The sequence below is a fragment of the Danio rerio genome, chromosome 16, assembly GCF_049306965.1.
Source record: "Danio rerio strain Tuebingen ecotype United States chromosome 16, GRCz12tu, whole genome shotgun sequence".
Taxonomy (NCBI): domain Eukaryota; kingdom Metazoa; phylum Chordata; class Actinopteri; order Cypriniformes; family Danionidae; genus Danio; species Danio rerio.
Genome location: NC_133191.1, coordinates 8,376,006 through 8,390,729, shown reverse-complemented (window position 1 = coordinate 8,390,729; position 14,724 = coordinate 8,376,006). Strand labels below are relative to the sequence as shown.

The window sequence follows — 14,724 nt, the reverse complement described above, 5'->3', positions numbered from 1 at the left end:
TCCTTGAAATCGTAACAAAGTATTTACCAAAAATAAACGGACTTTGCTGTACAGTATTTTACTAAACTTGATTGTCTTTGCTATTTTGTTTGCGCAGAAGTGTGATTATACCTTTGTTTATTCAGACAAGGCATTTGCTACATTTGTGTTTGCGCTGTTTGGCGTGTCGTCATACCAACATGAAGTTTATGGAGTGTTAATGTGGTTATGACAACCATTCATGACCAACAGAGCTTCACAAATTGGCTTTCTTTCAAAAGCTTCAAGTAGCGTCTTATTAGAGAACGTCATTCCAAAGTGACTTGTATAAAAGTACACTGTACTGCGTACATAATACTCTAGCAGGAAGGTCAAGAGACCTTCATTCAGAGATATTTTGAATCACCTTATGTTCTTTATTTGAGTGCTTGGCTTGCGAAGCAAGTTTGGCTGCCTTTAACATTTGAGTTGTGTTCCTATGGTATTCTTTAGAGTACCAGTCTTAAAATTCCTGGAGGGCCACAGCTATTCAGAGTTTAGCTCCAACCAGCTCCTACTCACACCTCCTTAATATTTTCTAGTAGTCTTGAACACCTAATTAGTTAGACCAGGTGTGTTAGATAAGGGTTTAAGCTAAACTGTGCGTAACTGTGGCCCTCCAGGAATCAAGTTTGAAGTTTAAAGCAGCAGTCCCCAATCCCCAGTCCTGGAGGCCTAGTATCCCTGCAGAGTTCAGCTCCAACTTTAATCAAAGACACCTGCCTGGAAGTTTTACCTATACCTAGTAAGGGCTTGATTAGCATGTTCAGGTGTGTATAATTAGGGTTGAAGCTAAACTCTTTAGGATACTAGCTATCTAGGAACAATTTGGTGACCCCTGCTTTAAAGGCTTTGACTTAATATTCACCAGCTCTTATTTAAAACTTTAGGTTTCTTACTCTAATGGAGTAAATTTAAGGCAAGTTTTTAATATGCATGTCTTTCTATTTTGCAGGCAGTCATGGCCAACTAAAAATGACTTGCACCAGGACATTGAGGACAGCTTAGCTTCTTCATCTATTTGTCATGCTGGGGGTCCACAGTCTCCAGCTCGCAGTGCAGAGAACCTGCTGAATGGTCATCGCAATAAAGGACTTTTGGAAGTGAGCCGCAGAGAGGAGATCTGCGAAGCTTCCAGCAGCTCTCCTGCACCTGCTTCTCTGCCACCAAACCCCCTTAAGCCTGGGGTCATGGCCCCACTTGCATCTGCTTCAGCCAAGCAACGAACCTGCCTCTTTCGAGTGGAAGAAGATGAGGAGGAGGAAGAAGAACAGGAGCCTTCACCGTTGCCCACACAGGTCGTATTGCGGCGCAAACCACTGTCCATCACCAACCGGCTGACATCTAGAAAAAGTGCCCCAGTGCTTAATCAGATCTTTGAGGAGGAAGGAGAATCAGATGATGACTTTGACATGGACGAGAGTCTTCCACCTAAGCTCAGCCGGTTGAAGATGAACATGACATCTCCAGGTACAGCACAGAAGCGCTACCCCCGGCGCAAAAGTCAGGGCCGTGGTTCCAGCTGCTCAAGCTCCGAAACCAGTGATGATGATTCAGAGAGTCATCGTCGACGACTAGACAAAGACACGGGGTTCACCTACAGCTGGAACCGCAGGGACAGTAGTGAGGGTCCGCCTGGAAACTCTGGGGGTAATGGGGGTGGCAGTAGCGGAGGCCAAAGCAAACCACCTGGGGAAGGTAACTCAGGACCAGACAAGGGCAGTCCTCCAGGGGGAGGCAGTGGTGGTAGTGCAGGAGGGGGCGGTGGAGGTGGTGGAAGTACAAAAGGACAGGGAGGCCCTTCCAGCTGCTCCCGCAGCAGCAGCAACAACAACAACGCTTCATCTGGCTCATCACGTAGTGCAGCTCGAAGCGCAGGGGAACTAGTAGAGAGTCTAAAACTCATGAGTCTCTGCTTAAGTTCTCAGTTTCAGCATCGCAGCTCTGGAGGAGGTGGTGGCGGACGGTTCATCCTTGATCCTCAGAGCCTGTCCAGCGTTAAAGTCCAGGAGAAGTCCTCCTGGAAGATGTGCATTGGCTCCAACAACAGTCTAGATAAAGTTATCAACCCTGCCTTGAATGGTGGCGTTGGTGCAATGGAGCATTATCAAGACCAAACAGCAGTCATGTTAAATGAACTTGGCCTGGTCAAAGAGAACAATCTGAACTTGAAAAATAATGTTCTCCAGCTACCTCTGTGTGAAAAGACCATCTCGGTGAACATCCAGCGAAGCCCCAGGGATGGGCTACTCTGTGCCTCAGCCCAGGCCAGCTGCTGCCAGGTCATATGACGGCACGGCTCACGGCTGGTTCACAGAGTCGGATCGTTCCTATTGCCACATTTGTAGCATATGATGACTTGAGTTCTCCACCAGTAGCTGTATATGACCTCTCTTGATCCCAACTTGACCTTTAAACCTGCCTTCTATGTTGTCTTAATCATTCTCACAACTTATTTATTAAGTTTCTTCTCTTGGACCCATTGGTTTTTAATGAAGTGCACGCTGCTAGTCTGAACTTTTTTTGTGTCTTTATTGTTTTGCCCAATTAGACTTTAGTGTAATTTGGTATTTATTTCTGGTTATTGTCCTTTTATAGCCCTTGAAATGAAATGCTCTGAACATGAATTCCATGTTTCCAACGCCACTCAATCAATCAAGATTTGCGGAAGCCGTGTGTGTAAAATGACCCTTAATAAACTGGAATTTAAATAAGACCAATAGGATGTTCGAGCAAGATGTGGCGATTTTTAAAACAAGCACTTAAAAGAAGTTCAGCCTATAAATACCACAAGTCATTTTGTAAATGGAAGCCCCGATATGAATGTAATGACATGGTTATACAGTAAAAGCAATAGTGAGAGTAGAGAACGAAACTTGTTTTAATTCATAGTGCTGTCTGATCAGTCTTAAAGTCAACGACCATTTTGGGATTGCTTCACCATTTTTAAAGTGCTATTGACTGTTTCCGTTGATAATCTTTAGTATAGATCAGTGGTCACCAAACTTGTTCCTGGAGGGCCGGTGTCCTGCAGATTTTAGCTCCAACCCTAATCAAACACACCCGAACGAGCTAATCAAGGTCTTGCTAGGTGTACTTGAAACATCCAGGCAGGTGTGTTGAGGCAAGTTGGAGCTAAACCCTGCAGCGACACCTGCCCTCCAGAACCGAGATTGGCGACCCCTGGTATAGATGAACATTGAGGTTCGTGACAATCAGTTGCAATAACAAGGGAAATGTTTAATAGGGAATTTCCAAAAGGAGGTTATGATTATTGCCGATATCTTGTATTTGTTTCTTAAAATATCACGACATTCACACGTTCCACATGTTCTTAATCTACATCACGGTTTGGTTTGGTTGTATATTTGAGGAAACGTTTGGGATTTAAGTGCAATTTATAGTCAAGCTGGTCAATTTAACAAGCCCACATGCGAAATGCCCTCTTAAGTAATAATGTTTTGCCAAACTTGCATCCCAGACAGCACTGTGGATACACCCACACGTAAATGCAATGCGTTCTTATCGAATTATAAACTTACAAATTCACTACGGTGCAAGTAGAGTCTGCAATTAGGATACTTTAAACACCATTCAAAGCTCAGTGGGGGTAATTAGCCTTACAATGCTGTCTCTGCCGGAGTAAAATCAAACCCGCAGACAGTGATAGTATTCAGCTGGTGTAGTTCTGAATATTTTAATGGGAATCGTTAAGCCAGTGGCCCTATTTCTTAACGTCGTTATTACAGATAAAATCTGAATGGAGAGAAGTGATTCCTTGGCTTGAGAAATCGTTGTTGTTTATTCTCTCACCACTGTTGTTCTTGTACAATTCAGCTTCGAGTTACTGTATATACCAGTCTCAGAATCGACTGGCCTTAGGGTCTGTTTATAAGTATGTACATATATTTTTTTAAAAGTTTATTTTTTTTAAAGGACTGCTGTTTTAAAATGCTGTTTTGGATGTGAGCCTTAAACCGGCTCGTTAGATGGAATGAAACGGGGCTTTTTTTTTTTTTTTGACAACATAAATGGATTATCTTCTATTCAGCGGATGGTCAGTCTTTTTATTCAAGAGTTGGCCGTCGGGTGACCATCAACTTGGCATAGAAATAAAGCTCTTCAGGACTGCGAGTGTGAAAGGTGATCGGTTGTGAGATTTTAAGGGCATTTGCAATAAGCTAAGCTATAAGTTGCAGCTATATGTAAATATCAGTTTTGTTTTTGTTTTTATATTTCAAGCCTGTACATCCTTCAAATGGCTCACTTGACCCAAATTTATCTTAAGTATTTCTGTTTGTTTTTGTCTTTTTCGTTTTTAAAAATAAAAGTGTGTAAATATTGGTGTAAATATGGTGCTCTACACTTAGAAATGCAGTGTTGGACTTCTTGTTCATAGCTGTGATATAGCCTTATTAGATATGAGTGTCAAATACAGAGCAGGTTTAAAAGGAAAAAAAAAAACCCAGTGCTGTATGCATAATGTTAGTCTCTGACTTTGTCCTACCCTAATGTAAACAGCTAAACGACATGTGCATGTGTTGTGCGTTTGACATTACTGATCCACGTTCGTTCAGAGGAGAAGAACCACCACAAAAATGTTACAGGACCAAACCATGTACTGACGTTAAAAGAAAAAGAAAAAAAAAACACCTTTGAAGAAGCAAAATGGATAAATGTTCTGTTGCTGAAACTTGTCTTTAAAAGTTACATATAGCTATGGTGATGTCCGAAATTAAATGTGAAATATGTTGTCTTTAAACCTGGACTTTTTTTTATCGTCCTTTTGTCGTTTTTGTCTCTGCGAATATCTTGTTCTGAAAGTAAAACTATTATTACTTTCATTAGACACCGGAGATGGGGATGAAGTATTATGTGTTAGTTTTAAAAATGAGAACAAGAATGCAAACAAGAAGACGCACAGTTGAAGTCAGAATTATTAGTTTATTTTTTTCCCCAATCTCTGTTTAGTTGAGATTTTTTTCAACACATTTTTAAACATAACAGTTTTAATAACTCATCTCTAATAACTGATTTATTTCATCTGCCATGATGACAGTCAATAATATTAGATTTTTATATATTATATAAATATGACACTAGATATTTTTCAAGACACTTCTATACAGCTTAAAGTGACATTTAAAGGCTTAACTAGGTTAATTAGGTTAACTAGGCAGGTTAGGGTAATTGGGCAAGTTATTGTATAATGATGGTTTGTTCTGTAGGCTATCGGAATATATATAGCCTAAAGGGGCTAATAATTTTGTCCTTAAAATGGTGTTAAAAAAAATTCAAACTTCTTTAATTCTAGCCAAAAAAAATAAAAATAAGACTTTCACCAGAAGAAAAGAAATCTCATCAGATATACTGTAAAAATGTCCTTGCTCTGTTAAACATCAATTGGGAAATATGTAAAAAATAAAAACAAAATCAATAATAATTATTATTATAATTCTATTATTATATTATTTATATATCTATAGATTTTATAGATTTATATATCTATAAATCTATTATTATTATTATTATTATAATTAATAATTCTGACTTCAACTGAATACAAAAATGTTTCCTATTGTTTAGAATTCAAAAGTAGCCTAAAGGCTGTACGGGAACTATACAGATGGTGCTTAATTAAATTGTAAATGAAACCCTAAATCAATCTGAATTAGAAATAAATTGGTTCTTAACAACAGAATTTTATATCAGCAAGTACTTAAATATAAAATAGAAATATTAGGCTGCTGTTACTGTAAGGGCTTCAACACAAAGAAAAACAAATCATAAAGTTAAGCAATGACAGCCAACTAAGATCGCATGTGACTTGAAAACAATCACATCACAGCCTTAATTGAATTAATGGGGTATATGCCAAAGCATGCTAATAGGACTTTTAATTTGCCAGTAACCTGGGTTAAGCGCTTCCGGCGAATTGAATGCCAATGTAAAATCCGGTGCGTTTAAGGGCTGTTTTCTTTAAAAATCAGCGATCTCCACTAGCTGAGTGATATCCGATTTAAAGTGGGTCTCAGATTGTATAAGAAGCACTGCATTAAATTACATTTCCCCCGCCATATCTTTATTATATGAGCATTAATTTTACTCCAGTATATTCAATGGAGCTTCTGCGTTAGCCTGCCGATTCTGACGGGCGCGTGCGAGTAAACAGCTTTTTGTCTCGTTTTACGCTTGAGCAACCAAATAAATGCTAAAGTTTATTGAACTGAATGTATTTTAATGACATTACAGCATCGATGCGGTATAAGGAACCGTATAAAATGGAAAAAAATTCACAATAACAGGTCACCGGAAGTGTATCAGCATGGGAACAGCACTAGCTCGGCATATACCCTATTGATCGGTTTTAAACTGAATACATCATCCTCTAAATGGCACTTGGAGTGAAAACAATCAGACACACCTGGGCTAACTAATCAAGCTCTCACTAGGCTTTCTAGAAGCTTCCTTGCAGGTGTGTTGAGGCAAGTCAGAGCTAAAATCTGCAGGACATCAGCTATCCAGGACTGTGGTTGAGAACCCCTGACCTACGGTATGTTTACGAAGCTCTGTTTCCACGTAATTACAAAATAGTGATGATGTTTCTTGGTAAAATTGAGTCTTTGAGTCAGCCTTGAAGAGAGAGTTGTTCATTAAAATTTAAAGAGACACTCATCAAAACAGGTCATTTATTAATGGCTGTATCTGAATCACCCCTTATACCCTCATTCACTATTCCCTACATTTGTCCACTAATACAGTCTACTTAAAGGAGTAAATTGGCAATATGGTTCACTCGATTCATAATTTGCACTTCAGAAATCTATTATGGGAAACGTATGCTGATAAGATTCTGCCGTAGATGCCATCTTGTGGTCATATGCAGAGTTTATTTGACATGTGAACTCTACAGAGTATTGTAGGTGTATTCTAGATCAGGGGTAGCCAACTCTGTTCCTGGAGAGCCACCTTCCTGCAGGTTTCAGTTGCAACCCATATCAAACACACCTGCCTGTAATTATCACGTGGTGTTCAGGTCCTAATTAATTGGTTCAGGTGTGTTTGATATGGGTAGCAACTGAAATCTGCAGGATGGTGGCTCTCCAGGAACAAAGTTGGCCACCCCTGATCTAGATGTGGAGTCTTGCGGTGATTGTGCACTCGTTACTGCAATGCGTTGGGGGATTGATTGAAGTTTTGGACATTACTGCTCCCTCAAATAGTCGACCATTTAATAGTGTCCTATAAAGAAAATATAGGTATGCCTAGGTATAGTCCAATAATAAGAGTTCAGTAAATGGAAATGGCCGTACCGTGAGCCAAACACCATTTTTTATTTATTTTTATTCTCAAGTGTAAACCTCCAGAAGAAAAAAGGCCCAATAAGAACACAATATAAAGGATTGCATTAATCATTAGCATGCATGTTCTAGGTCACATTTTACATTGGTTGGACCTGCATGACCAGCCGTGTCATCAGACCTTCAGCAGCCCTTGCTGAAAAATCCAGCTTAAACCAGCCTAGCATGGTTGGCTGGTTTTAGCTGTTTGACCAGCCTGGTTTTAGAGGGGTTTTGGCCACTTCCGGGCTGGTTTTAGTTAGTCAGGCTGGGAGATGACCAGCTAAAACCAGCTTGACCAGCCTAGCCAGGCTGGGAGCCCAGCCAAAACCAACTATTTCCAGCTTAAACCAGGATGGTCAAGCTGGTTTTAGATGGTTTTGGCTGGTCATTTTCCAGCCTGACCAGCTAAGACCAGGCTGGAAATGGCTGGAAACCAGCCTGGAAGTGGCCAAAACACCTCTAAAACCAGGCTGGTTGAACAGCTTAAACCAGCCAACCATCCTAGGCTGGTTTAAGCTGGATTTTTCAGCAGGGAGGCAAAACAAAGCAAGTTGGTATCGCTGCATCTCGGATACCTCTAGGTGGGAGGGGTTACACAGCAAGTTGGTTGGTTGACCTCCAAATGGGAGGTACTTTAGCCACAAGTAGGCTGAGTTTAGGTGGTACAGGTGGAGTAGAACAAAACAACAGGTTACTGTGAGGTTGGGTTTAAGGTCATCCTTAAACGTGACCTCAAAGTAACCTGTTGTGCTCAACCCTCTTCCTGTAGATCTACCTTCCAGCAGATTTCACTTGCACCCTTGTCAAACACACCTGCCAGTAAATATCGAGTGCTGTTCAGGTCCTAATTAATTTGTTTAGGTGTGTTTGTTCTATGAAGGTAATTCAGTAGCAAAACTCGAGAGCTTGCAAATCTAAGTTCATGATATTTAATACTACATTGTGCTGTTGCATTCATTAACAAAGTTATAGATACTGCAACATATGCAGTATAATACAGTTTACTAAAGTATGGTTCAAAAACGTAATATTATTTACTATAAATAATATTACAACTTATTTTATGTGGGTTGAATCGTATCTTTAGAACCATATAACATCACTGAAAGCAGCTCCTAAATAACTCATAACCGTTTCTTATATATATATAAAAAAACTACAGAAGCACCTAGCACAGTCCTTAGCTTAGCTGACAGTATTGAACATAGATAATTATTAAAAATGATAACTTACCCTCCGATTGCTTGATTCCTGCAACAACGAGAGCTGCCTTGTGTCCTGACGTACAGAAACGTCCCATCTTATTGACTGGCTCTAGCCAATAAACTGGCTTTGCTGCTCTTTTACTGGTATGTACATTTCCGTAGAATTAATGATATTTAACAAAAGTGTGTTGATTGTTGTGTGTGTGTGCAAATCGAGGGAGTCAGCTGTTCACATCAGAGCTGTGAGTGTACATTTCAACACATACAAATATTATTATCACAAGTGCTCACATTTAGATTTGCAAGCTCTCAAATTTTGCTATTGAATTACCTTCATATTGAACTCAGCAGGAAGGTAGATCTCCAGGAAGAAGGTTGAGCAGCCCTACTGTAGACATTCATAAAGCACATCATTGGACTGCGTCTAATGTACAGACATTAAACAAATAAAAACATCCAGGTTTATACAGCCCACTTGGAGCTGGCTTCAACCTCCATTTATACACACTTCTCAAACACCGACTGATATGTTGCACATTGGATCATTAATATGCATTCCCCAGGCAGAGTCTGATTGGCCGCAATGTTTCTTAGCAAGATTACAACAATGATCATTTTTCTCCCTTATTTTTGTTTATCTACGTTTATGTTAAAATTAAAAGTATATAACAGTTTCTGTTTTATATTTTATTTATTTATTTATTTTTTTGTACTTGCCTATATTGGCACATTTCCACTGAGTGGTATGGTACGGGTCACTTTTATCAGGCTTGCGTTTCCACTGCCAAAACGGTACTGATGGAACAATGGTCAAGGTGTACAACAGAATGTTTCAGTCAACGTCATTCTCGCTCGAGGAAATTAGTGATGGGCAAAGCGAGGCTTCATGAAACCCTGAAACAGTCGAAGCAAATGTGTCGAAGCTTCGAAACGTTTCGAAACCCCACTCTACGGTGACACCTAGAGGTCATTTTTTATGGATTGCACTGAAACAGCTTCAGCAAAGAACAGTTGAACAAATTGAGGTATTAAAGCCCACTTTGTGATATAAACTTTGAAGTGATTTAGTGGAGCGGTTAGGGTTCCTGACTACCATGTGGGGATAATGGGTTCAAATCCAGGTTAATAAAGCCATTTTGAAATGCTATTATACCAGTTGGTAATGCTTTGTTCTTGTATCGTTTTGTTTCAACATTGGTCTGACATCCAAATAAGTGAAGTTTATGTATAAACTAATTTCGAGAGGATCACGTGTTTATGATTGCTAGCAGCTCGATCCGCATTATACAATTTACTACGCTCCAATCAGATGACTCCTAAACTACTATAAATACCCTGGGTTTCATTCCACTGCTATCTTCGTTTTGAAGATCCCCCCTTCCACCCCTACTCCTCCTTCTTAGATGGGTGACACGGTGGCCCAGTGCGTAGGACTGTTGCCTCACAGCAAGAATGTCTCTGGTTCCAGGCTTTACCAAACCAGCAGACATTTCTGTGTGGAGTTTGCACTTCTCCCCGTGCTCAAGTGGGTTTCCCCCGGGTTCCCCGGTTTCCTCCCACCTCCTGAAAACATGCAATTAAGTTAATTGACTAATCCAAATTGGCACCATAGATATTGCTTCTAGTACGTAGTTATCTCCAAAAGCAATCACTTACTGTTCATTGGTTACTACAGCAGGGGAGTTCTCGAGATCTACCTGAGCTCAAACTCCCCTCCAGCCTTGCAACGGGAGGGAGCCCTGGGCTCGAGGATCTTAGGAGCTCAGGGTTCTCTCCCGGGACAGCATGCCAAACCAGCTTTTATAATTAATCATCAGTTAAGTGTGAACTCTTGAAACACTGTGAATAAATTTATCTTGTTTTGGTCATAAAACAGGGTTGTTGCTAGATCAGACGTGGTTGTGGCCAGAAGTTAACAACAATTATTTGTATTATTAATTAAATTTCCCATTTATTGTATTTTATTAACGTCTACCCAAACCCTTAACTCAACCAGCACAGTACTGTGGAAATATTAATTATTGTTTTACAGTGTTACAAAAATAATGCTAAATTGATGGTGTATCCGCAGCTGTATCCTATCTACACTACACCATAAAACAGAAACGTGATTAAAATACAGAAAATCATGATTTCGGAATATTTGTACAAGTCGGGATTCGAACCCAAAAGACAGTTGAAGCACAGAATCAGCGTGCACACACACAGTCCACTAGGCCATATGAAACAGAAGTAGATTTCTGACCCTGGCAGTCGCATGCAAATTCGCCAGGTCCCGTAACACTTCTAAACTGATCGATGCTTTAAGTTTGGATCGCTTTAGTCACGTGACCAGGTGTTTCAAAACACTTTAGTCACTTGGGCGTTTCAGATCATGCTTCGGTGCAGTTTCGAAACACTTGCTCTTCGGGATCTCGAAACGTCAGTTTCACGTCAGCCATCCCTAGGGGACATGTCATTCACATTATATGAGAAGCACTTCTCACAAAACAGAAGCTTTATACACACAAATACGTCTGTATAAATGTTCATTACTAACCGTATGAACATAATTTGCTTGTAACTGCAGACCAATGATCTAGCCTACTGTATCGTCTGCAATTATATAAAATAAATAAACTTAACATATATAAACACATACAGCCCCTTACGGTCTCCAATATGTTAACAATTACTGAAAAACTACACACAGCTTACATTTAGTCCTTATTTGGGTTCAAAAACAACACTCAACATAAAGCCTACAATCAGTGCAGACCTCTCAACTGTATCTTTAATCGTCACCAGCAAATGCAACCTCTGTTAGAGAGTAAAGCCTGGTTTATACTTCTGCGTCAAGTAATCGGCGTGACCCACGGCGCATGGAACGCGCGCAGCTGTGCATTCATCCTTCTGCCCACTGTTTCTGTTGTTCTGCAATAACACTTCCGACACGTTAGCTGGCAGTGAAGTGTTTACGTTCCTCTATGTCAAGTTTCTTCGCTGGTGTTTTGTTTTATCTGAATGCTTCCTTAATGTCCAAGCATATTAAACTCGCTCATTTTGAGGCAGTAACCGGTGGACGTGGAACAACTTTAACCATAGAGTAAACACAAAACAAAACGTTTCATCTGGAGATCCTTTACGGGACTCCACACTTGTAAACAATCGATTGCGTGGCTCTCTGTTCCGCTTACACTCGTCAGCGCTACCAAGCCGACCAATCACAGAGCTTGCTGTACACGTCGTTACAGTTTTTGAGAGGTGCGTGTCAGCCACGGCCACGGCGAGAGCTATGCGTCCACACGTAGGCTGCTCCATAGCATGTGCGTGCACTTGACGGAAGTACTTCTTGTCAGAAGTATAAATCAGCCTTAATTCCGTCATTCCGAGTTCATGATAGTCTAAAAGGTGATGATAAGAGTTAAACATGGCAGTTTGTTCATGGTTTAGGTTGCTGAAAGAATCATTTGCTCCTTTGTTTTGTCGGGCCTCTCCTTTTGTTTTTTCGCACTTCACTCTCGCCTTTATCCGTTTCTGAAAGGATCAGAAGATCAGAAGTGCTTCAATAATCACGCGCACATTATTGTCATCAGCTCAGGAAGTTCGTTATTTCAAATATAGACATACGGCGAGCGATCGTGAGCTCTCTGAAGAAAGCGAAACCGCTCATGCTTTAGACGGCCTTGTAAACAACCACGGTGCACAGGGTAGATTCTGCTCTTCTTCTTGGCTTTGTGGCTGTTCATCAAGACGACGACAAGGTTTGTTTAAGCTCGAGTCGACTATGGCTTGTTATTATATGTATATATTATTACGATGAAATGCCACTTTCTTTGTTTTCATTCTTGTAGCTTGTGCACGAGCTAGTGACGTTTCGCTGTAAACCAATAGTGGTATGTTGCGCATCTAGCTTTGCCTTTTGGTACACTTTTGTTGTGATAGGTACCCCATTGAAATGGTACCAAAAAAGTGGTTTGGTACTGTTTGCTTTTTGGTACCTTTTGACAGTGGAAACGGCCATAAAAGTGTACCGCACTGTACCACTCAGTGGAAGCGGGCTATAAGCTACATGTAAATATCAGATTAGAACAATTGAACTTGTTGAATCAATGCACGGGGTGACGCAGTAGGTAGTGCTGTCTCCTCACAGCAAGAAAGTTGCTGGTTCGAGCCTCGGCTGGGTCAGTTGGCGTTTCTCTGTGGAGTTTGCATGCTCTCCCTGCGTTTGCGTGGGTTTCCTCCAAATGCTTCAGGTTTTCTCCAAAGTCCAAAGACATGCAGTACAGGTGAATTGGGTAAGCTAAATTGTCCGTGGTGTATGAGTGTGAATGAGTGTGTGTGGATGCTTCCCAGAGATTGATTGTGGCTAGAAGGGCATCCACTGCATAAAAACATGCTAGATAAGTTGGGGGTTCATTCCGTAGTGGCGACCCCAGGTTGATAAAGGGACTAAGCCGAAAAGAAAATGAATGAATCAATGAATCAATGCACCTCTAAAGGTATAAGGGGCAGTTTTACATACAGCCAATGTGTCCAATGAATGTCTTTTCTCCAGCACTATATAGTAGAAAGAAGCTAAACTTGATAAGAGTACCGCTTCCCACTAGCTGCTGCTGCTGAAAGGCATTTGCTCCTAATTTACTGCCTGCTTGTGCTGCCAAGGTGTCTCCAGTAACCAAGAGCTTTTCAGGGGTATCTCAAGCACACACTTCTCATCCAAGTACATGTCTAGTATATGAGCCAAATGGTCAAACAGGCTGTATGTGTTGTGCACCTTGCGAGCACACAGACACTGCATATTGTCAGTGTCATCGCTGGTCAGTGGAAACTGCTGAGATGACTTCAGTGTCAGAAAGTGTGACGAGCCGTTCTTTAATTAGACTGAACTGTAAGTTGAATAGTCACACTGCCTTAAGTCTGTGTCTTCAGGAAATGTCAAGTGTGAAGTGATGAGATGTTTGGTTCACAATATATAGTTGAAGTTAGAATTATTTAGCCCCCCTTTGATTTAATTTTTTTTTTATATATATTTCCCAGATGATGTTTAACAGAGCAAGGACATTTTCACAGTCTGTCTGATAATATTTTTTCTTGTGGAGAAAGTCTTATTTGTTTTATTTCGGCTAGAATGAAAGAAGTTTTTAATTTTAATAAATGTTTTTAAAACATTTTAATGTCAAAATTATTAGTTCCTTCAAGCTACATTTGTTTTCGATAGTCTACAAAACAAACCATCATTATACAATAACTTGCCTAATTACCCTAACCTGCCTAGTTAACCTAATTAACCTAGTTAAGCCTTTAAATGTCACTTTAAGCTGTATAGAAGTGTCTTAAAATATCTAGTTAAATATTATTTACTGTCATCATGACAAAGATAAAATAAATCAGTTATTAGAAATGAGTTATTAAAACGATTATGTTTAGAAATTGTGTTGAAAAATCTGTCAAACAGAGATTGGGGATAAAAATAAACAGGGGGGCTAATAATTCTGCCTTCAACTGTATATGGAGGGTTACACTTAACTTGAAGATGGGGTGTTCATAAGACTGTCATGGCAGCTTTATAATTATGATGTGTCATGAATATGAAGGATATTTTAAGCATGCTTATGACATCAAATGTCATCAGTAATAGCATTTAAAATGCAAAGGTGACCTTGTTTGATTTACCAATATGACAACTTGGGAGTAAACAAATACATTATAATCTGTCATTACTAAGATAACATAACTGTCATAAATCTGTCATAAACATGACGATCATGAGACCGTTCTAATTGTCATAATTAACATTATTTTTGATAAATATTTTGTATAATATATTTAATTCCTTCACTTTGTTCAATAAAACAGACATCCCAAGTCTCCTGGAAGTTTGCGCGTGTCCCGCCTGGTCCTTAAATAAGTGCACACCCCTCTCTATTGTATCCCTCCCAGCTCTTCAAGTACGTCGCACGTAACTCACCCACACCGCTCTTCAGGTACATTGAATCTACATTGTAAAAGCGCTATGGAAATAAGGATGAGTTAAACTGATGTTCCAGGATCAACATAGAAGTTAATCCAGGATTGCATCGTACTTGGCTAAAACCACACCTATAACAGGTACAGCATTACCATCATGTTTTGGTAAAACCAAGTAAAGATGTGCAAAAGGACGTGACGAAAACAAA

General features: G+C 40.0%; 1 protein-coding gene across 1 annotated transcript in view; it reads left to right on the top strand.

Annotated features, from left to right (window-relative positions):
• snrka (SNF related kinase a) overlaps positions 1-4,780 on the top strand; it is an 86,218-nt gene extending 81,438 nt beyond the window's left edge. Inside the window, 1 exon segment of the mRNA NM_001193327.2 lies at positions 974-4,780. Coding sequence (NP_001180256.1) covers positions 974-2,309 — 1,336 coding nt within the window. The 3' untranslated portion in view covers positions 2,310-4,780.
• The last annotated feature ends 9,944 nt before the right edge of the window (positions 4,781-14,724 follow it).